This window comes from Xenopus laevis, chromosome 6L (genome assembly GCF_017654675.1).
Source record: "Xenopus laevis strain J_2021 chromosome 6L, Xenopus_laevis_v10.1, whole genome shotgun sequence".
Lineage (NCBI taxonomy): Eukaryota > Metazoa > Chordata > Amphibia > Anura > Pipidae > Xenopus > Xenopus laevis.
The window spans coordinates 117,515,001-117,537,816 of NC_054381.1; the positions used below are offsets into that span (position 1 = coordinate 117,515,001).

At 41.3% G+C, this 22,816-nt stretch overlaps 1 protein-coding gene across 2 annotated transcripts in view; it reads right to left on the reverse strand.

The window, feature by feature from the left end:
* Positions 1-22,816, reverse strand: part of LOC108719227 (BTB/POZ domain-containing protein KCTD1) — a 63,195-nt gene that overhangs the window by 25,721 nt on the left and 14,658 nt on the right. The window contains exon 1 of one of the 2 annotated variants that reach the window (XM_018267954.2): positions 8,734-10,853. The exons of the other annotated variant lie outside the window; for it this stretch is intronic. Coding sequence (XP_018123443.1) covers positions 8,734-10,455 — 1,722 coding nt within the window. The 5' untranslated portion in view covers positions 10,456-10,853. Of the gene's footprint in view, positions 1-8,733; positions 10,854-22,816 lie in introns of those variants that run through there. 2 annotated transcript variants of the gene reach the window in all.

Consider the following 22,816-nt stretch of genomic DNA (forward strand, 5'->3'; position numbering starts at 1 on the left):
TACACGAGGCTCTGTTTGGCAGTAGATTTGTTTTTTGCGCCACTAAAGCTTGCCTTCAAGCCAGGAATTCAAAAATAAGAACCTGCTTTGAGGCCACTGGGAGCAACATCCCCACTGGTTGGGGATCACTGATTTAATCAGGCCAGTAGTTCGGGCCAATGCAGAGATTTCAGTCCCCCTATTTTTTCTGGAGTTACACGATTTTTGCCTCCTTCCCTTGGTCTCCTGCCACTCACACATTCCCCCAATTCTTCACAGTTCACGTTAAATTCTGTGGTGCACATATGCAGTAGCATTCATTGATGGTCATAGTGGAAAATTGTGCATGCACGGGCAGCATTCAGTGGCTTCATGCAAGAGTTTGCGCATGTCACATCATGTGGCGCAATGTGACGTCACTTCTGGGTACCTCTGCCATTGGTCAGTCTAGAATTCCATGGCTCTGCACTTCTGCAAAGTGAAGTGGAATCAAGCTAGCCACACATGGGCTGATAAAAGCTGGCAGTGAAGTAACTAGCACTGATGGGGCCCGGTTGCAGGACATGCAACCCCCTTCAGACGTAATATACATTCCAGATTTGGACGCACACAAGGTTATGATGGTCCCAGAGGGGGTGTGGGCCTGGGTCCAATTGCACCCCCCCCGCGCAACCCATTAGTACCACCACTGAAAGCGGCTAACTTGGTCCAGATCTGTTCTGCAGCTTATCGGCCTGTGTATGGGGCTCTTTGACTGCCTGCATTATGATCCAACTGTTGGTCTGATTTGCCCAGCGTGTGGCTGGCCATTTGGGACGAAATCCACTCATTTTGCAACCTAGCTAAACAAGCAGATCTTGCTGTGTATGACCAGCTTATCATACAGCCAATTTCCCAGCTGGAAGACCTGTGTATGACCACAAATTTTGACATACAGAACCTGATTAAATGACTTAACAGGGCCACCTTTTGTTTTTTGGAAAAGAAAATGGAAGACAGAAGAACCCATCAGAGGCATCTCTTTAGTGCATTGGGATGGCACTAATCTAACGACTGATTGACATGGAAGAGAGGTCTAAGAACAATATACATGAGAGTAATGGCAAAAGCAAGTCATGTTTTTTCTTCAACTATAGAGCCGAAAACTGCCGAAAATGGGGCACATTTGGCCAACAAAATATAAACTTGCATGTTATATCAGCATTACATTTGGGGGCAGATTTATCAAAAATCGAGGTGAATTTTGGAATGAAAAGAATTAGAATTTCGAGCTATTTTTTGTGTATTTCGACTATGGAATAGTCGATTTGAATTTGGAAAAAACGAATAAAAAATTTGATTATCGAAATTTATCATGTACTGTCTCTTTAAAAATTCGACCATTCGCCATCTAAAACCTGCCGAATTGCTGTTTTAGTCTATTGGGACCTCCTAGAACCTAATTGGAGTAAATTTTTTTGGGGGAAAACTTTGAATCGAATTAGATCAAAAGTACTATTCCTTCAATTCGTATTTGGCTGAAAGCAGACCTATTCGACCAAAAAAAAAATGCTTTGAATTTGAATTTCGAAGTTTTTTCACTTCGAAATTCGACCCTTGATAAATATGCCCCTTGGTGTTTTGTTCTTTAGCAAAACATCAGGAATTGTCTGCAAATATCTGAGTTCACACACATATGCGTTATTATAACATAATATGTGGGAATAATTGCCCCTGTCACTGTGTAACTATCACCATTTGTTCTGCAATTGCCATAGAAATCTGTCTGACTGAATACATTGCTGCTGGTTCTGACTCCTGAAGCAATGTAGCAAATTAAAAGACCTATAATTGCATTTGAAATCAGTGCAGTATTTGTTTGTTCAAGGTTCTGACTCTTGAAGCAGCTGTAAAACTGGAGTACGGGATTGAAAAGGGCTTTACTTCTTTGCCTTGAAGGAGTTAAAAAGGCTGGCAAAGACACATGTTCCTAACAAGATGTTCGCATAGAGAATCTATTGGCCTATGATTTGCTGTAGTTTCTTCAGGCTTAAGAGGTGCCTGAGGGAAGGAATTTGACGTCAAGAGGAAAAAGAACAACAACAACTTCAGTCATTGACCTCTGATGTCAAATGAGGTGAACGGTAAACTAATGAACTATCACATGACTGCAGCTGAACCAATCAGACACACAGACATCGCACATGCACAGCAATGTACAGAAGGAAGGCACACTGCAACCTGATCCTCTCACTTTCAGTGCCGACACAGACACCTGGGAAGTTTAGCTGCTGCCTCATTTAGCTCATGTTCAACTAAAAATTAATGTAACATATATGCCTATTGTGTGGGATAAATAAAGATTTTTTAGCGTTTTACATAAACCTCTGTTTATAAAAATGCATGAAAAAATATTTCTCATTGTGACAGACTTTATAAATCCAGTCACTTGGGAACTGCCTTTACAACTGGACACAGAAAAGTCTGCATATTGCCCGTACAAAAAAATACTGAAACAAGTCAGTCACCAAGTAGGAGCAGATTCACCAAAGTATCAAACATGTCCAGTCAGAGGATCGACACTGGGCCACAGGTTTTGCTAAAAGTTAACTGACTGCACAGACCCCTAAAAACCTGTAAATTCAAATTTACAAGGACCACTTTACAATGATTAAAGACACTGGTACATATATGAGAATATGTGCCATTCAAGAAGTCCAATATATATATATATATATATATATATATATATATATATATATATATATATATATATATATATATATATATATATATATATATATATATATATATATATATATATATATATATATAAGGAATGGTGCACTCCGTAGACAAAATTAATACCTGGGTGCCAGCATGGGAAATAAGCAGTGAAAAAGGATTGCGGCACTCACAGGGTTTTAGTGAAAAAACAAAAAAATGTTTTATTATTAAGCCTCAACATTTCGACCCCCCACAGGGATCTTCGTCAGGAGCAAAAACAAACATGAGTGCTGCAATCCTTTTTCACTATATATATATATATATATATATATATATATATATATATATATATATATATATATATATATATATATATCCATCCATCCATCCATCCATATGGTGTATGGATGGGGTGCAAAGTGGGAAAAGTAGGGACTAGTTCTACATTGTCACGTCAGTTCCCCTTCTGGGGTCACGTGCTTCATAAATGATTTTCCCGTGTTCCATGTTCACTATGTAATGAACAACCTGCCTAAAAACTTAAGCTGGCCATAGACGCAAAGATACCATCGCAAGAAACAATGGTTCGTACAATTTTTCAGACCGAGTGTGGAGTGTCCCAACAGTTTTTTCCTACCATGGCGATCGGACGTTAAGTTGGTGGGAGAGGTTAAAAGTTTTATATCAGCTACCGATAATATCTCTGCATGTATTAACAATATCAAGGGGAGACTGTCACTACTATTTGTCGGACATGACTTTCTTGAGATTACTGTCTGTCAATTAATTGCCTGAGCATTGTGTGATTTGTTCACTTTACTATTTTATATTAATCTGAATGGTTAGTTGTAGGTTGGAAGATTGGCACAGACATAGGCTATAATCTGTACGTCTATGGCCAGCTTTACTCTGAAACCAAAGTACTGACTTTGGAAATTTGTCCTCCTAATGCCTTTCTAAGAGCCTCTCCTGGGTAGGCTTCCAATAGATCTTGGGAAATTTGGATCACTTCCACTCAGCCACTACATCATTAATGAAGTCAGATCGGGCTCACAGTCCAGTTCATTCTACAAGGGTCCATTTGAGTCAGGGATCTGTGCAGGCCAATCATGTCCTTTCTCAGGAAACAAATTCCATATGGACCTTTGCCTTGTGTGTCAACACTCTTTCCTCAATAAAGAAAGCATGGAATTCCCTTTATTGGAAATAAAGACCCTAGCCCAAACAATAAAAAAAATGCACCAAACAATTAATCCTCCAGCACAGAACTTTACAGCTGGCATTTACATAGTCAGGAAGGTAGTGCTCTCCTAGCATCACTCATACGCAGACTCATAAAGTTGCTTCCAGACAGTTTGGAACTTGGCCGTGAGTGTTCCAACTTAGGACATGACTGAACTGTTGCTGCTCCTAGAAGTTTCCAATCCACTATAAATTCAATTGCTGTTTACAGGGGAAGTTCTAGCTGACTCATTGGAAAGGTGATATTCTATGATGGTACCATGCTGAAAATCACTATGAGCTCTTTCTTATAATCAGTGCTAATGCCACTGCTGGAGAATAAATGGCTATTTGCTTAATTATATAACAGTGCCAGCAATAAGTGTAGATTAAATAACCAATAATATAGAATATATATGAAAGATGTCATAATAAGTTATAATAACAATAACTACTTAGCCTCACATTGGGGGTGTATTGAAAATGCTATGTAAAATTATTTATGTGGGGAAAAAGATATAAAAAAAGGGGTGTAAAATAAATGTTGAATATATAAAGCTGTATGTTTTACACCACCTGACCACTATATTCTGTTCGATTACTTAACATCATATTTATTAATCCATTCAAGTAATAGGGAAAAATGTAGGCAGCAATAAAATGACAATAAAAAAAAAAAGTTTTTTTGATGGAGCATTGCTGTTTTTTACACCGTAATATCAAGCAGCTGTTGCCTTTTATGCTAAAACACGGAAAGCTTTTCGTCTGAAAATGTATACACAGCTTGATAAATTCGCAGGGTTTTTTTTGTGTTATTTGGTCACTGTTTTTACCACAGCATGATAAATAGGGCCCTTAGTCTGCTTTCTGGTTGCAGGTGTCAATCACCCGTGTAACAAAAAACTTTTTTTACATTCCAGTTTTGAGAGAGACAATAAAGAGAAATCATTATAAAAAATAAGAAAAATATACGCTACTTAATTTCTTTCTATAAAATTACAAATGTTCACAATAAAACCCCCCAAAATTGATACTTGGTGTTTAGCCACCTGACAACTGTCAGCTTATAATGACGTGACAATTCTAATGTCTAATAATATTACTCACTGACTCCTTCGGCCCTCTTTTTTAACCTTTGGCTTGAAACACGCAAAACAGAACCAGCCGAATGCTTGCCCATGAGCAAAAGAGAGCACAGTTCACCCTTGCTGGTCTTAGATTGTAAGCTCTTTTGGACAGGGCCCTCGTTACCTCCTGTATTAACTACTGTTTTTTGGTTTGCCAGCTGTATGTTCATTATATACACTGGTTTATTGTACTGCACTCTGGAATATGTTGGCTCATAATAATAAGAAGAAGAATGATCACCAATGTTCCAAAAATGGCCTCCAATTATTGGCCTCAGGATCAATTCAGTTAGAACAGAATGTTGCCAAAGAGAGCAAGCGGCTCAATCAAGTCAATGATGTAATTTTGGAAGAGTTTGTTTATACAGAGCTTGGTATTTTTAGTTAAACTAAAGATTAATGAAAAGACAATATGAATGAAACCAAAATAATGCTCTGTTAATAAATACTAAGGAGAGCACGCCTATAAAATAAAATGCCTAGGGGCTAGCTAAGAATTATAAACAAATTAACATAGTATACCACACTCACATGTCTTAGCAACAAAACAAAAGTTTTTTAACTGAAGAAAACAAATTTCTATAAAACACTTGTTTTGTTGCTAAGACCTGTGAGTGGGGTTTATGCAGGTTTTAGAAAGTTTATCTAGAAAAATAGAACCTGTGAGTGCCAATCCATGCACAGGAAAGAAATTTGCCGAAGTGAAAGGATAGTTAATTTTTAAACAAAAACAATAAAATCAGCATGTGCATGCTGCCGCTACATAATTTCAGTCATACACAACAGATTTCTCAGACTGTGCACCAATTCATAAATGCCTGCTGGTGATTTGGCACACAAAATATGTGGTTTAATCAGTCTGAAATTTTGTATTTGAAATGTGAAACAGATATTTAAAAAAAAGTGGCAGTGAAATTAAATTAAAACTCAAGTGATATAGCTGCAATACTGCAAAACAAAGTGGCGAAATACAGCTCTGAATCTACTGGCACTCTGCATAGTTTCAACATGAGTCAAGCCATGCAAGTCAACGGAAATCATTTTTCTTAAAAAATACCTTTATCCCATGATTATACTCTTTTAAAAAATGTTGTCATTTTTCTTAAAAAATACCTTTATCCCGTGATTATACTCTTTTTAAAAAAATGTTTTTTTTTTAGAAGGCTTAAATGTTTCCTCTTAATTTGATTGCATTTATGTAGGTATATTTGCTCTTCATATTGTTCACTCACTCTCCATGTCCAACCTGCACAAAGAATGTAAAGCTAATACTGCTTGTAAGTGAACCATAAGCTACTATACTCAGATACTCCACACACTACCCTGCCTTTTAAAAGGCAATGGGTCCAGACCAAAGTTCCGTGGTTTCAGTTGCCCCCCTAAGAGCAGTATTTCCCAATCTTCTTAAATATTACACACCCAAAATTCCAGAACTATTACTATTTCAGTACTTCTTACAAACATTCTCTTAACTAACCCTGCCCTTGGTTCTGATTCCAGCACTGGCAGTTGGTCCAAATAAATGCAAGAAATCTGCAATAAGGTCTGTAATGTGAAAAGCCGAAACACCCACAAAGTTAACAAACAAGGGGCTCAGTATAAAGTGACATTATAAAATACCTATGTGAGAAAAGGGAAAACATGCAGATAGAAAATACTTCTGCACTAGAATTTGATATGGGTCAAATGGAGACCAATTAAAAAGCATGTCAAGTAAAATGACAGGACACTGAAAAGTTATTTCCCAGTAATCATGTGACAAATACGGCTTCCTTCTTTCCTGTTTAATGGCTATTACAGATCAAGTATCGCAGCAAGATCAGTGATCATCTACCTCCGCTTCTATTGTTTACACCACTGCAGCATAAAGAAGACTTTTTGCAAACGTCACTCAGTGTAACGTGACACTTGTAATCATAACTCAAAACCCCAGCGAGTTTGATTTAAAGCATTAGTGTATATTTTTAAAAAAAAGACTAAGGCACAGAATGGCACAGAAAGAGATCTGGGACGCTTTGCCTCTATACTTTTTTAGTAACTCAAGCCACAATGACATATCACTGCCCTCTATGAAAAAGCTCAAAGCAAGGTCGGACTGGGCCGGCGGGATATCGGGAAAAAACCTGGTGGGCCCCCGGCCCTAATGGCCCCTTGCCAGCCCAGACTCGCTCCTTGATTGGGTGAAACAAAAAAAAATATTTGTGGCACAGTGCTGAGGATTTTGCGCATGTGCGTAGGCTTTCTCACTTGCGCAATGACTTAGTGCATGCGCGCGTGACACTGCTTTTTCTGGCCGGCTTTTGCACATGTACTCGGGGCCCTGGAGGTATGGAACCCGATGGGCCCCAGATGCGCCAGTCCGACCCTGCCTGAAAGCATTTGTTTGAAGGACAATTAAAACCAAATTCACTGCAGGGTTCCCGTTTCTTAGACACCATCAATTTGTTGTGCTGGGCCCATGGTCCCTCCTCTCTAAAGAACACACCAGTCAAGGGTATTTTTCATTAAAGGGGTGGTTCACCTTTAAGTTAACTATTAGTATGTTATAGAACAGTCAATTCTAACCAATTTTTCAATAAATTTTTTATTGTTTTTGAATTATTTGCCTTTTTTCTGACTCTTTCAAATGGGGGTCCAAAAAACGTAAGGCTACAAAGTTATTATTACTAGTACTTTTTATTACACATCCATTTGGGCCCTCTGCTATTCATATTCCAGTCTCTTATTCAAATCAATGCATGGTGTTTTAGACACTAGCAACCAGTTAGCTGAAATTGCAAACTGGAGAGCGGAGGAATAAATAACACAAATAATAAACACCAATTGGAAATTGCCTCAGAATATTACTCTCTACCTCATACTAAAAGTTAATTTAAAGGTGAAAAACTCTTTAATGCATTGCAACTCCCTAGGCCAGTATATGTGTATTATAGTCATTTTTCCAACTTTACTTTAATACTCATCAGACAGGCCTGCACACTGCAAGGTATTGCTGGGAAGATGGTGCCAGGAGTAACATTTACCTAGGGCTGGGGGGGGGGGCTGAGTTTTTGTTTAGAGAACAGAAGCACTGATTAGAGTCACTGGTGGGTGCCTAACAATTTGGGATCCACACTTGCAAACACACCTCTGCACTTTCCCCTGCCATTGGTCAAACAAGCATGTGATTCTCACCCAGGGCAGCTTAGAACTTTGGACACTAAAAAAATTGCCAGCCAAAGCATCCCATGTGCCATTACGCTAAAGAGTACAACTTTTGCTCTACGTTACAGTAAGCTCACCTACACACAAAATACTTACACTATTTGCCTTCTGGATCACATTCACAAGCCAGGCATCAGCAACTGAGACAATTCCATTAAATGTATTTACCTGAGTGTTTGCTTGACCTTTCCTAGCACCAATATTCTTTCCAAGGAACTTGTCTTTAGCTTACACTTGCCCTTTGGCCCCTATGTTATTGGCTACATTAAGAAGAAAATAGAAATCACGACAACTGGAAGACTGTAATACCCAGGTCTCAAAAGAGATGGATTTTTTTGGATCAAGTTACTAAAAATAAGGGAAGTTCACAATATTTTCTGAAAAGGTTAACCTGTTAAACATTCTTGGTTGCATTAAAAAACATTAGCCTTGAGTAAGAAGCTATGATGAAATACAGCAGAGTACAGAACACATACATAGCTTTGCCTTTAGTTACCTGGACTGGGGACATCACATTAGGAGACGTGACAGCAGGGGAGGCAGCGAGCACCATGTGGCCATTGGTTTCTGGGCAGGACGGCTGAGGGTCACTCTTGACAGAGACAACATGCACACAGTCCGAGGGGTCAGGAGGCCTGATGCAAAGCCGTTTGGGTGAAGGAGGGCTGCACATGTCACCAGAAGCATAAACTGATTGGGCTGAATTATACAGTGGTCGCTTGGTGGCTTCCATTTTGGCCTCTGGAAGGCCAGCTGTAGGTTTAGGCAGGATAAAAGTATTTCCAGGCATTACTGGTCTATGCCTAGATCCATTAAAGCTATCCGCAAGGTATGGAGGCCCAAGCTTGGTGCCAATGCCAGCGATGCTGTTGAGCGTGGCCACTGAGACTGCCCCAATGCAATGGTTGGTATATGTTTTAGATAATTTAGCTGCTTTTGACAACATTTGCATTCTGGTACCCAATAAGTTCTTGCCAATGGCTTTGTTCTCATACCAGGTGACGTCGGATTCACTCCCATGATCCCGTGGCCTTTGGAAGAATGCTTTGCACAGCGGGTTGCGCTTGGCCAGGTACTTGACAAAGCTGGCATAGGGGCAGAATTCAGTGCCAGTCTCATACATGCGGGGCAAGTTCTCTTCATCGCTCTCCATTGTGCTGCCTCCAGGGCAACTGCGCTTCTTACCCCAAGACGAAGAACGTGACTTGTGATAGGGGCCCAATGCTTTAAAGTAGACAAAGCGGCGCCCATCCTCGTCCATGGCCAGGCCAAAGGAATCCTCTTCCAACTCCCTCTGGTTCTCTCTGCCCCTGGTGCAAAAGTACATGCAAGTCTCAAACCAGACCTTGTTGAGAAGTCCAAATGGGGTGGAGGAACTGAAGACGCAAGAAGTGTAGAGTTTCCTCAAGTCTGCCCTGGTGATCGCCTGCTTCTGCACCACTGGGCCAGCTCCCTGCTCCTCCAGCTTGCGGATGACAGCAGCTAGCGTCAAGTTAGCGCTGCGCAGCTCCGGGTCCTTGGTGAGGTCGAGCGTGCGGCAATAAGGGGGCTCATTGAGATAGCGGTTGAGTGAGGAGCGGATGCTGATCAGGGAAGACTTGCTGTACAACTGGCCACTCTTGGATCGCGCCTCCGCGTAGAATGAGCGCAAGACCCGGCACAGCGCCTCCTTGTCCATACTCTCAAAGTCCGGGCTCTGCGACTTCTCGCTCAGGTACTCGCGAAAGATCCGCACCGCATAGCGGGTGGCCAGCCGGGTATTTTCGCTCAGCCGTGCGCGCTCCGGGCGCTCTAGTGGGGACCCCACGCAACCGCCTCCTCCTCCTCCATCCCCACCTCCCCCCGTACTCCCGAGCTGCAGCAACACATCCTCTTCTTCTACCTCCATCGCGGCCGTGAGTGCGGGGCGCTGGGCAGAGAGGGGGGCGCGGGTGTAGGGGGGATCCAGCAAGGCGCCCGGCTCCTCGGGGTCCCATTCCAGCTGCATGTCATCCTCCAGATCATCTTCATCCTCCTCCAGCAGCAGCAGCTCGTCGTCCTCCTCCTCCCCAGTGATCTGCACCTCCTGGATCTCATCATCATCATCCTCCTCTTCCTCCTCCTCTTCTCCAGCGCTGCCCGGCTGCAGGCGGTGTTGGGCGGCCCGAGGAGGCGCAGGCAGGTGGTCTGTATCGGTCATACCCGGGGTGCAGTCCCCGCTGACTGGCATCCTCGCCATGTTTCTTTGCTGTGCCCTCCCAGCTCAGGATACGAGCCTGTGCCGCCTTTCTCTCTTTCTCACTGTGCCAGTCCCTGGGCCCGGGCGCATGCGCTATATTGGACCGCGACTGGCTCCGTGTAATGACCTTCACCGACCGGGAGGAGGGGCTGGAGCAGGACAGGGAGGCGGCGACTCTGGAGACAGTCTGTGCCCGGGGGGAGGCGGCGGCTGCCTGCTACAGACTGGACGCGGTTGGAAGGCGAATATATTGTGTGAGGGGATAGAGTTCTAATGATGAGACTCACACTGTGCATCATACTGTGTATATTCTCACACACACCAGCCTTTGTCTCTCACAATGCCCTTGTCATTTTAACGACTGCAACTCATATAGCACATTGTGTTCTGCCATACTCTCCTCCTCCCCAGTGTAGTAGTGCAACACCTTTACTCTAGCTTTAGTGGAGACTGGAGATCTATCTGTCACTGCTCAGAGTGTCCCCAGCCACACAACTGTCCAACTCCAAGGCTAGTGATGGGCACACAACTGTCCAACTCCAAGGCTAGCGATGGGCACACAACTGTCCAACTCCAAGGCTAGTGATGGGCACACAACTGACACAATTGTCCAACTCCAAGACTAGTGACGGGCACACAACTGTCCAACTCCAAGGCTAGTGATGGGCACACAACTGTCCAACTCCAAGGCTAGCGATGGGCACACAACTGTACAACTCCAAGGCTAGTGATGGGCACACAACTGTACAACTCCAAGGCTAGTGATGGGCACACAACTGTCCAACTCCAAGGCTAGTGATGGGCACACAACTGACACAATTGTCCAACTCCAAGACTAGAACACAATTGTCCAACTCCAAGACTAGTGACGGGCACACAACTGTCCAACTCCAAGGCTAGCGATGGGCACACAACTGTACAACTCCAAGGCTAGTGATGGGCACACAACTGTCCAACTCCAAGGCTAGCGATGGGCACACAACTGTCCAACACCATGGCTAGTGATGGGCACACAACTGTCCAACTCCAAGGCTAGTGATGGGCACACAACTGTCCAACTCCAAGGCTAGTGATGGGCACACAACTGACACAATTGTCCAACTCCAAGACTAGTGATGGGCACACAACTGTCCAACTCCAAGGCTAGTGATGGGCACACAACTGTCCAACACCATGGCTAGTGATGGGCACACAACTGTCCAACTCCAAGGCTAGTGATGGGCACACAACTATCCAACACCATGGCTAGTGATGGGCACACAACTGACACAATTGTCCAACTCCAAGACTAGTGATGGGCACACAACTGTCCAACACCATGGCTAGTGATGGGCACACAACTGTCCAACACCATGGCTAGTGATGGGCACACAACTGTCCAACTCCAAGGCTAGCGATGGGCACACAACTGTCCAACACCATGGCTAGTGATGGGCACACTGCGGTGTTGGTTTTGTCTGCTTGTGGGAATGTTCACACTGAAACAACCCCCCCACACACACAGACACACACTTGCACTGAAATCTTACAGGGTATTCTAAAGCTAGTCATATATATATTGGCGCACAGATTCAGTCCATTCCCACCATGCATTCAGGTCATGAACATTGTCACTTTGTTGGTGGGTCCATGAGCAGGTAAGGAAGCAAAGAGCGTAAAACTCCTCATCACTCCCTGTTGGTTCCACTTGGACCAACAAATATAACTTGCACAGGAATCTGGGGACTCCAATGGTGCCTTACCTTCCACAGAATCAGAATCATTGTGCAGAGAATTGATCCCAACTAAGATATAACTAATTCTTATTGGAAGCAAAACCAGCCTATTCAGTTTATTTAGGGGGTTATTTACTAATATCCACATTTATCAAATTATTTTAATAAAAAAAAGCTCAACACAACTCCCGTGCCCGGTTTTGCCTTATTTATTACTAAAATAGCTCAAATAAAGCAGATATAAAAAAAAACAATAAAATCTAGCAAAAATCCGGATCGTATGATTTTTAAGGACTTCTTTCCCGAATTGCTCAAATTTTTTGGGGGTTTTTGCCCAAAACCAAGAATTTATCAGATTATCGGGCTAAACCCAGCGCAAACCACGATATCTTCAAATTGGGATAGGTACATCGCCCTTTGACTTCTACATGACTCGACAGGTCTGAAATAGCGGATATAATCAATGTAGAAAAATGAAAGGTTTTTTTATCGACAAAAAATTTAAGTTTTTGCCCCAAAAATCCCAACCAGATAAATTTGAGATTAGTAAATAACCCCCTTAATATTTACACTATTTTCTTGTAGACTTAAGGTAAAGATTTAAATTAAGGAAAGATCCATTTTCCAGAAAACCCCAGGTCCCTAGCATTCTGTATAACAGATCCTTTACCTGTATTGATTGCCATTTGACCAATAAAAACCATACACAATGTTAGTGGCATACATATAGACACACAGGTCTGAGTGGTTTCCCCTGTGGGCCACGTGGGGGTCGCACCTTGCTTGCACAGTAGTTACACATCTGCTTGATGCCTATGACTAAGGGCAGGGGCACACGGGCAGATTCGGGGAGATTTAGTCGCCTGGGACAATCTCCCCGAACTGCCTCCCCCTGTCTTTCGCCTGCTATAACGAGAAAATGGCAGCGCCAATGCACTTGCGGCGCTTCGATTTCCGATGTCACCCTAAGTTACCTCGTGAGGCGTTCTCTCATTATAGCAGGCGGAAGGCAGTTTGGGGAAATGGTCGCCCCGCAGAAGAGGTGATTAGTCGCCAGGCGACTAAATCTGCCCGTGTGCCCCTGCCCTTATTGCTTCTTTCATGTCTCATTAACATTTGGGTTTAAAGAATAGTTAGCCTTGAAATGAACAATTTTATTTATGTTCTCCACAGATTCACGTTTCCTGTTACCTGTTTTCTGTGCCATAATCAATAAGGAAGTAATAGAGAAATTAAATAGAAGAGTTAGTAAGATGGGAATTTTCTTTAGAAAAAGTGGCCATCATATCTGGCATTGCCAGTTTACAACAGGTTTGCCAGGTCTAATTTTCAAAGCCAGCCAGAAAGAGTGACAAAATTATCCAAAAATCAACAAGAGAACACAGGGTTAATAAAAAAATTACATGAAAATGCTTGTCCTGTGAGTGCTCTCAAACCTGGAAGCACTGACCACACTAAAAGCTGGCCCTCCGGTGATGCCCATCCCTAAAATTTTCTAAAGAGTTACTATAACTGACGTGGCCTGCCTACTGTGCAGGTCATTGTAGTTTTACTACAACTTGTGTGGCATATTCCAGCTAAAATGATATGCCAGGAAACAAAAGAGTTAATAGAAAATCTATGTACAAATTTGGCAGGTTTTCAATGTATCTACCTGCAAAATGGAGTTGCCACCAGTGACCTTTGGGGGTAGAACTGTGATTTTGGGGTCTGAGCTATGAAGTTAGAGCAACACAATCAGAACAATTGTTGTCTGTGTTTCACAATGCTAAAACTCAGACCAGGCAACCATAGTACAGAACAAGTTTGGCCCAAGTCTGCCAACTGGTGGGTTGGTATTTTGAAAACCTTTCAACTGTCAAATAAAGTAGCCCAAACTTGTGGAAAACCCTCCTCCCACCCAAATATCACCTTAAAATGCCATTAAAATGCATATTCTCGTATCAGCATAATTGTAGAGGAGCCTGCCGTCATATCACTAATAATCAGTATAATAAAATTACTTTCTTTTGCCATTAAATAAATGATTATGTACTGTGTTTCCGCACAAAACTCAATAAAAATAAAAAACATCTACCTCCAATAGTATTTGTTTCATTTCTTGTTTGTAAGACCATATTCTGTATCACCATGCTTCAAACACAGGAGGGCAAGTCAGTACAGGTATAGGATCCGTTATCCACAAGCCTCCAAATTACGGGAAGGCCATCAACCATAGACTCCATTTTAATCTAATAATTCACATTTTCTAAAAATTATTTCCTTTTTCTCTATAATAATAAAACAATATTTTGTACTTGAACCACACTAAGATGTAATGAATCTTTATTAAAGGCAAAACATTCTATTGGGATGATGTAATGCTTTTTTAGAAGACTTCAGATATGGAGATACAAATTATGAAAAGACCCCTTATTCAGAAAACCCCAGGTCCGAAGCATTCTGGATAATAGGTCCCATACCTGTACTTTAGAAATGCTCTGGACAGTAAGACAATACAAGTACACTGGAACCTCAATTTTACATCCCCTAATTTTGTTTTTTCTCATTTTACATTGTGGTCCCACCTATATATTATGTATAATACATCTCCCTGATTTTACATTTTCCTGGATTTTACACCATGAAAAACGTAAAATGGGGGTTCTACTGTACTAGTCTTACCCAAGGGCTCCAGGCAACTGACCAGATCTTTACTTTTGTAAATCCACCAGTTTGTTCCTTCCCTATAAGGGCAGAGACACACGCTCAGATTCGGGGAGATTTAGTCCCCTGTCGATAAATCTCCTCTTCTTCGGGGGGACTAATCTCCCCAAATCTAAGGGGCCGATTCACTAACTTCGAGTGAAGGATTCGAAAGTAAAAAACTTTGAATTTCGAGTTTTTTTTGGGCTACTTCGACCATCGAATGGGCTACTTCGACCTTCCACAACGACTTCAAATCGAACTATTCGAAGTAAAAATCGTTCGACTATTCGACCATTCGATAGTCGAAGTACTGTCTCTTTAAAAAAAACTTCGACCCCCTAGTTCGCCATCTAAAAGCTACTGAAGTCAATGTTAGCCTATGGGGAAGGTCCCCATAGGCTTGGCTAACTTTTTTTGATCGAAGGATATTCCTTCGATCGTTGGATTAAAATCCTTCGAATCGTTCGATTCAAAGGATTTTATCGTTCGATCGAAGGAATTATCCTTCGATCGTTCAATCGAACTATCTGCGCTTTAATTCCTAGTCGAATATCGAGGGTTAATTAACCTTCGTTATTCGACCCATTGTGAATCGGCCCCTTAGTATGTGTTTCTGCCCTAAGAGATAAAGGACATGGCAGATCGACATGGCAGATCCTATTACACAGAGAAGACCTATTCTAGTCCACTATTTGCTTATATATACCACTATATTATTTCCTATATGAAATGATCTAAACCAAATATAAAGGGGAAGGCATAAATACATTTTCTAATATTCACCTGACTGTCTCAGTTTCCTTTCTAACAATAAACTGCAGCCCTGACTTGGCAGAGATTTTTATACTCATGATGTGCAGTCTCATGTGGCAAGATTAATTACACATTAAATGGCCAGCATACTTATTATTTGATATAGTTGCCTAGTGGAAATATTATGAGTATGTTTATTTTTCATTTACTTTATGTACTCAAGCTTCTGATAAGGTTTAACTGGCTCTGCCAGCAGTTGTAGCTTTGCCTAAGCAGCCACTGTGTAATTGGTAGGCTGACAAGCTCCTTACTACATCCCCTAGGACTTCTATTGTATTGACAATCTGATTAGAAGAGTGTGGCCTTGTAGCCCAAAATGTCACTGGATAGCCAAACAGTGCCGTAAACTGTCACTTTCCACAGCAGGGACAATTCCCATGGAAGCTACAATGAGAGATATCACAACCAGATGCCAGCATATGTGTAGTGGCAATTTAATACTCAATTGAAAATTACACTGTACCCCTATAAGGGCCGTGGCTGACGGGGAGATGTCGCCTGCGATAAAAATGCACAACTGCAGGTGACAAATGTCCCAAATAAAGCTTCTCCATAACTGAATTCGCCGGTGGGTCGGGGCACACAGGCAGATTAGTCGCCAGACGTCAAATTTCCTCTTCTTCGGGGCAACTAATCTCCCCAATCTGCCTTCCACCAGCTAAAATGAAAATCACCTGGGGGCAGGCACTCGGAGCGCTTCATTTTCCGAAGTCGCCCGTAATTGCCTCACGAGGAAACTTTGGGCGACTTCAGAAAATGAAGCACTCCGAGTGCCTGCCCCCAGGCGATTTTCATTTTAACTGGCAGAAGCAGGGGCGCTTCGCCAATGAGGTGAGTTGAGGCTGTCGCACCCCACTAGGTGCCAGGGGCAGCAAAAATGCTGCTCCTGGTACTTTAAGAGCCGAATTTTCAGTTTTCAAACCAGAAATTCGGCTCTTCTAGTGCAGAGAGCAGTCAGGCTCTCTGCGCTAGTGTACTGGCCCTCTCTGCTGCCCTTGTGGACCCCCCTGGACCCCCTCAGGCGCAAAAAGGTAAGTGCACGGTGGAGGGGGGGTGGTAGCAACTGCTGCTGCCTCAGGCGGTGGAGGGGCCAGGATCGCCCCTGGGCAGAAGGCAGGGGAAGGCAGATAGGGGAGATTAGTCACCTGAAGAAGAGGAGATTTGGCACCTGGCGACTAATTTCCCTGAATCCGCCCATGTGCCCCGACCCTAAAACCTACACATTGCAAAGTCGGCCAAAGCTTCCTCATGAGGCAACTTCGGGTGACTTCGGAAGAATGAAGCAATGAGTTGATTTTACCATGGTCGATTTCAGTTATTGCCGATGGAGAAGCTTTTTCGGGAGATTTTTCGTCCCCAGTCAAGGGTTTTAAAGCAGATCTCCTCGACAGCCACAGCCATAAATGCTTCAATCTCACTTCAATCTCTTATGAGGCAGCTTGGTGATTTCAGAAAATCACACATTGGTTTTACCACCAGCGATTCACTTTAATGCCAGTGGGAAAGCATTTAGAGGAGCTTTGTAGCAGGAGATTAATCTCCTTGTGGACAATTGCCCTTGGTTTTTCAGAAACGTGGCAACTAAATGCCCTGTGTGTCACTGCCATAAAAGCTACTAAATAGTATTTATCAGGCTGGCCATCAGAAACCCACCTGGTCTTTTGGGGCACACTCTTACTTACAGAACAATTGAAAATAATTGTTTTTCAAGACTCCAGGAAAGGTAGTGTTTCATATAGAGTAATTGAATCCCATGTACCTCCGACTGCCCAAAGTTCTGCCATGAACATAGTAATATAGGTGCCTACATATGTGGAAGATGTAAAATACTTATAATCTACTAGGTCCCCATGCAGCCCATGTTAAATGTAATAATTTCCAAATATTCTTTATTATTTTCCAAAGAGAAGAGTAAAGCAGATCAGGTATACAGCATATTCTCATGTAACATACAGTTTCCTTTATGAATAACCAAGTATGTTAAATGTAATAATACAGTACTTATTCATTTATACTTTATAGATAATTTAACTAGCCCATTGTCTCCTTAGTTTAGAATTTGGCAAATAGCTTTATACAGACAAAGGCAAAATGACAACATTCCTGGTTTACTCATTCATAAATACAGAAAGCAAATACTCGTACATGATCTGCATTCACAGTTAACTCTACAGCAGGCATCAAAGTGACAGCAGCAGACTAGTGCATTGTACATTGAGGAAATAACTTCAACCTTGTATCATTGTATTTACATCAAACCAACAAAGTAATATGACTTTTTTGTTCTCTTTCATAGGTAAAAGAGCAGAATAATCTCGAACTGTATTGTTGTCGATCAGTAGCAGTAAATGGAGACTGTCGCTATGTATACAACCTTTTAGATAATCAAACCTTATGTTTGGTTATTTATCTGCCACGTGGCATCTGGTTTTCATACATTTACATTGAAGAATAACTTGATTATTACAGAAAAGGAGAATGTTAAACAGAATATACATAGCAAGTTTCACATTATCATGAGATGAAGCTTCTGTTAAATGTTTGGTTTCATGACGGTTCCCTATTGATCATTTTAAGGCACTTACCTACCCTATAGAAACAGAAATGTGACTAAAACATTTACAAGATTTAGTACATTTAATTACCATTCTCTTAGGGCAGAGACACACGGGCAGATTCAGGGAGATTAGTTACCCGGTGACAAATCAAGCCGAGTGCCATTCTGCCTGCGATTTGGATTTTAGCCAGCTGGAAGTCAGAGGAGGCAGTTCGGGGAAATTAGTCGCCCCGAAGAAGAGGAGATTTGTCACTGAGCGACTAAACTCCCTGAATCTGCCTGTGTGCCCTGACCCTTACACTGCACCAAATATTTACTATTAAATGTAATTATCAGATTATATTATTCTATTTGCATTTCTTTTGTTTCTGTGGCTTTATCTGGCCTTACCAAATTGTATATCTCTGCTAATAAAGTAGATGTGATGAACAGAATATCTGTCTCACTTATCCAGATGTTGTGTTCAGCATTTCTACAACTGACATCTCAATGACTGCCACTGTATAATAAATAGTTCCAACAATATACAGGACAGCAAATAAAGTCATTTTCCACAAATATTACCTTAAATGATCTGCATGGTAAATTCTCAGCGAATTTGCCCGTTTCACCGCCCGCAAATAAATTTGCGAATTTGCTATCTGGCAAATAAATTTGCCCATCGACGCTACTTTTCCGACTCTGGCGCCAATTTAGATGCCGGCGCCGATAAACGGACGCCCATTGACTTTAATGGGCTCCAAATTTTGTTGCCAGACAAATTCACCCATCACTATTCATGGTGGCAGGTGTATCTAGAAGAGCAAAAACTATTTAGGTGGGCAGGGCCTAATTTACCTCTTGTTTTGGTGGTTGTTGTGTTTTTTCCTGTATGATTAATGTATACACCAGGGAATATGTTGCCATTTTATCATGTTAAAAATAATAATAGGATGAACCCCCCGCCACTGATTAGAATCTCCTCAGGGGGGCCAGCTCCACAGTTTGGGAAACACTGGTTTATTTTGAGGATCATTGTCACCAAGGAATCCACAAAATCCACGATTCTGGAGGTGGCTAAATCTCCTTGTCTTTTGCAGGAATCGGATTCAATGAACTCCCGAGTAGAATCCTGGGTTTGGTGCAACCCTGCATTGTTCGTTTTCAGCCAGACTGAATCATGTGAAAATGTAAGTTTGTCACGTAATGTTAGAGGGTTTTTCTACTTTGAATAAACTCTAATTTTAAAGAAAAAAATCAAAATGCTTCCTTATGTATTAAAAAATAATTTTAATGGGTTAAAAATGTTAAAAACTTGCATTGAAATAAACCCTTAAATTGCCATAGATGGCTCCAATTGACTTACATGATGGCAAAGTTTTACATTTAATTTTATGAATTTTCTGTGCTATAAATATGGTACAAACTAGTTTTTAAGAACATAATTTAAATTCACAAGTTTTAGCCCCCCCCCCTCCCCCAAAATTTGATTTGTTTAAAATATTGGAATTTGGACAATGATATATGCCCCTCTTAATGTTAAATGACTTTAAAATTCAATCTTTCATCTATTTACCACAAAATCCCATACCTGTGCACCTTTCCAATGAGATTTTGCCATGCCATAATATCTAAAAGCTACTGTATTGTTAGTAAGGAGAAAATTTATGCTGAGGGATTTATATCAGTTTTTATTAGTTGTGTGATCCATTTAATTGTAGAGCAAAGGTTTTGCAATGGAGAGTAGTTTAAGTATGGTTTGGGGTATCTGGGTACCTGAGTACCTTAGTTCAAAAACCACAATCACTCAGATTAATTATAAAAATGATGCATGTACACCTAACAAAAATAAGGAAGGAGCAAGAAGATCGCTCCATGGCGCCTGCTCAGAAATACACCAGGCTAGTGCACACACGGGATCGGATTTACATAGCGGGTGCCCCTAGGCCTGCTGTCATTCATTGCCCCTGTCCTCCCCTTTATTCACACAAATTTTTTTAAAAAAACTATTGTATCTCCAATGTATCCCCAGTGTTTCTGAACCAATGTGGGTGTGGTTGGGCTTCATGCCGCCCCCTAAAATCCTGCCGCCCTAGGCCCGGGCCTTGGTGGCCTCTTCGCAAATCTGGGCCTGATCACACACAAGCAAAACTGGACATTAATGATATCTCATAATACCACTGATTGACTGCAAAGTGGTGCCATCAAATTCATTTTAGGATACTTGAAACTTCAGAAAGATGAAACTGCCCATAAATCAAGGTTCTCAGTAAGCCCTGCGCACCCCTGGCCCCCTAGCAAATACACTCCTATGCAGATCACAAACTACTTTACAGAACTTGCCTTTGTCTTGATAGAGAAAACTTATTTACATCAGGAAAACTTCCTAGACACATCAGTTGGGTACCATCTACCTCCTTATGCACACAACCATCACATCTATATTACTATACTGTATAATATATCCTCTGACTCATCACAAATTTCTGCATATTATGGTCAATGAATTATGTGGGGATTTCTCATATCCTTATTAAATAGCCTTGTCTACCCTTTTAATAAAGAGTGCTAAATGAAGCCCTTGCCTTGTTCTGGGGTCGATCTCTAATTTTTCAATAGCTACCACTAGCATGCCACTTGCATTGACTGCCTAAACTAGCTAATTATGCCTTTACTAGTTCTTGTTCTCTGCACGGCTTAAAGGAAAAAGGCTGGATGTGGCACAAAAGTCCTTTTTTATTAATATCTTTAAAACATTCTTAAATTCGATGTTGTTTCCAAGCAATTGCCACTCCATTCATCCAGCCACAATAAGAGATATTCAGAGACCCATGAAACTTTATGGATGGGAGAGTATGTCAACTGACACCCAGCTGTTGTAAAGTGAGTGGGATATTCAGTTTATGGATGTGATAAGACGATATTAATGCCACTTAATATCTTCCTTCTCAGGTTTCATCAGAAACATATCATATACAAAATATTTTCTATGTTAAAAGAGCTTTCTACAATGATTTATAAAATCTAATGGATTCCTCCTCCACATGCCGAACACTAACATCCCCATTGGCTGATAAATAGCCAGTCCAGTAATTGCACTTGTAGTTCCAATTCTGATAGTAATTGTTATTGTATGTGTAAAGTTTATTCTCCCTCCAGGACAGTACCATTACATGCACTCGAATATATTCAGTGCTTTGCTTCAGGCTGCAAGTGTTCAAATACAAGCTCTGCTAAATGCAAGTCTGGCAAAATAGCCATTCTGGTTGCTTGGAGATTTTCAAAAACTGGAACAATACCAGTAAAATATATGGGGGAGAAAAATAATTATATAAATATTCTTTATCCAGAGGTTTCCATGATAGCTTAATGTCAGCTAGCACTTTTCCCTACTAGACACCTGTTTCTGGAACTCCCCTTTAAGTAAAACATTATAGTAAAAGAACTGAAATGTACTGTATTTTCAGACAATTTTCGGTTTTATGTTCTCCTAAACTTCTAGACATCTGTCTGCCATTTATAAATAGCGATGGGCGAATAAATTCGGCAGGTGTGAATTTGCGTAAAAACCGTTGCGCGCCAACTCTATTCGGATGTCCATTGACTTTTAATCATCCAAATTGAAGTGAGCATCAACATTTTTCGCTGTTTCGCGGGAAATTCGCTAATTTTTTGTCGATTCGAATCGGGAGAAATTCTCCCATTACTATTTATATACACTAGAAAATCAGACTCCAGGGTTAACATAGCTAGAACATTTCAATATCTCCAATATAGTACCAACATATTTACACAGCACTTTACAGAAATGATTCCTCGACACACTAGTCCCTGCCCCAGTGGTAAGGTCCCTATTATATTTACACACAGTAGGGTAAATTTTTGTTAAGGACAATTAACTTGCCTCTATGTTTTGGATGAAACACACAGACATGAAGAAAATTTCTAAATTCCTTGCAGATGTGCGCAGGCCAGAATCAAACTCATGATGCCAGCATTGTAAGGCACAGGTGCTAACCACTGGAGTGTGTGTTAAAATACCATGATACTCACAAATGCATCAATTAATATAGGCAGTTTAGCAATTTCAGGGGTACAGAACCTCCTGTAGGCTGCCAATCCACATAGGGGCTACCAAATAGCCAATCACGGCCTTTAATTGCCATCCCCAGGGATTTTTTTCATGCTTGTGTTGCTCCTCAACTCTTTTTACTTACTAAATTATTTATCCATTTTTGGACTGAGGCCTTGGCATTCAGTCTTTTGGGAGTTTATTGCTATTGTGTCTTCATGGGTTTCTTTCAGAGATTTCAAAATCATTCAGGCAGGTTAACTGGCTCCTGGTAAAATTAACCATAGCATGTGTGAATGTGATACAGACCTTAGATTGTAAGCTCCACAGGGGCTGGGATTGATGTGAATGATACACAAGCTCTGTAAATTGCTCATCCTTGTACCAATACTATATAAATAAGTGTTTTGTAGTTATTTTATTGAGACATTTCTAGTTTAAGGTAACATATTTACCTTTGGAATTTGCATGTTGCAAAGTTTGTGTGCACTGTATATTATTTTTCTCTGCAGCTAAAGAAGTATTAGTATTGGTGAC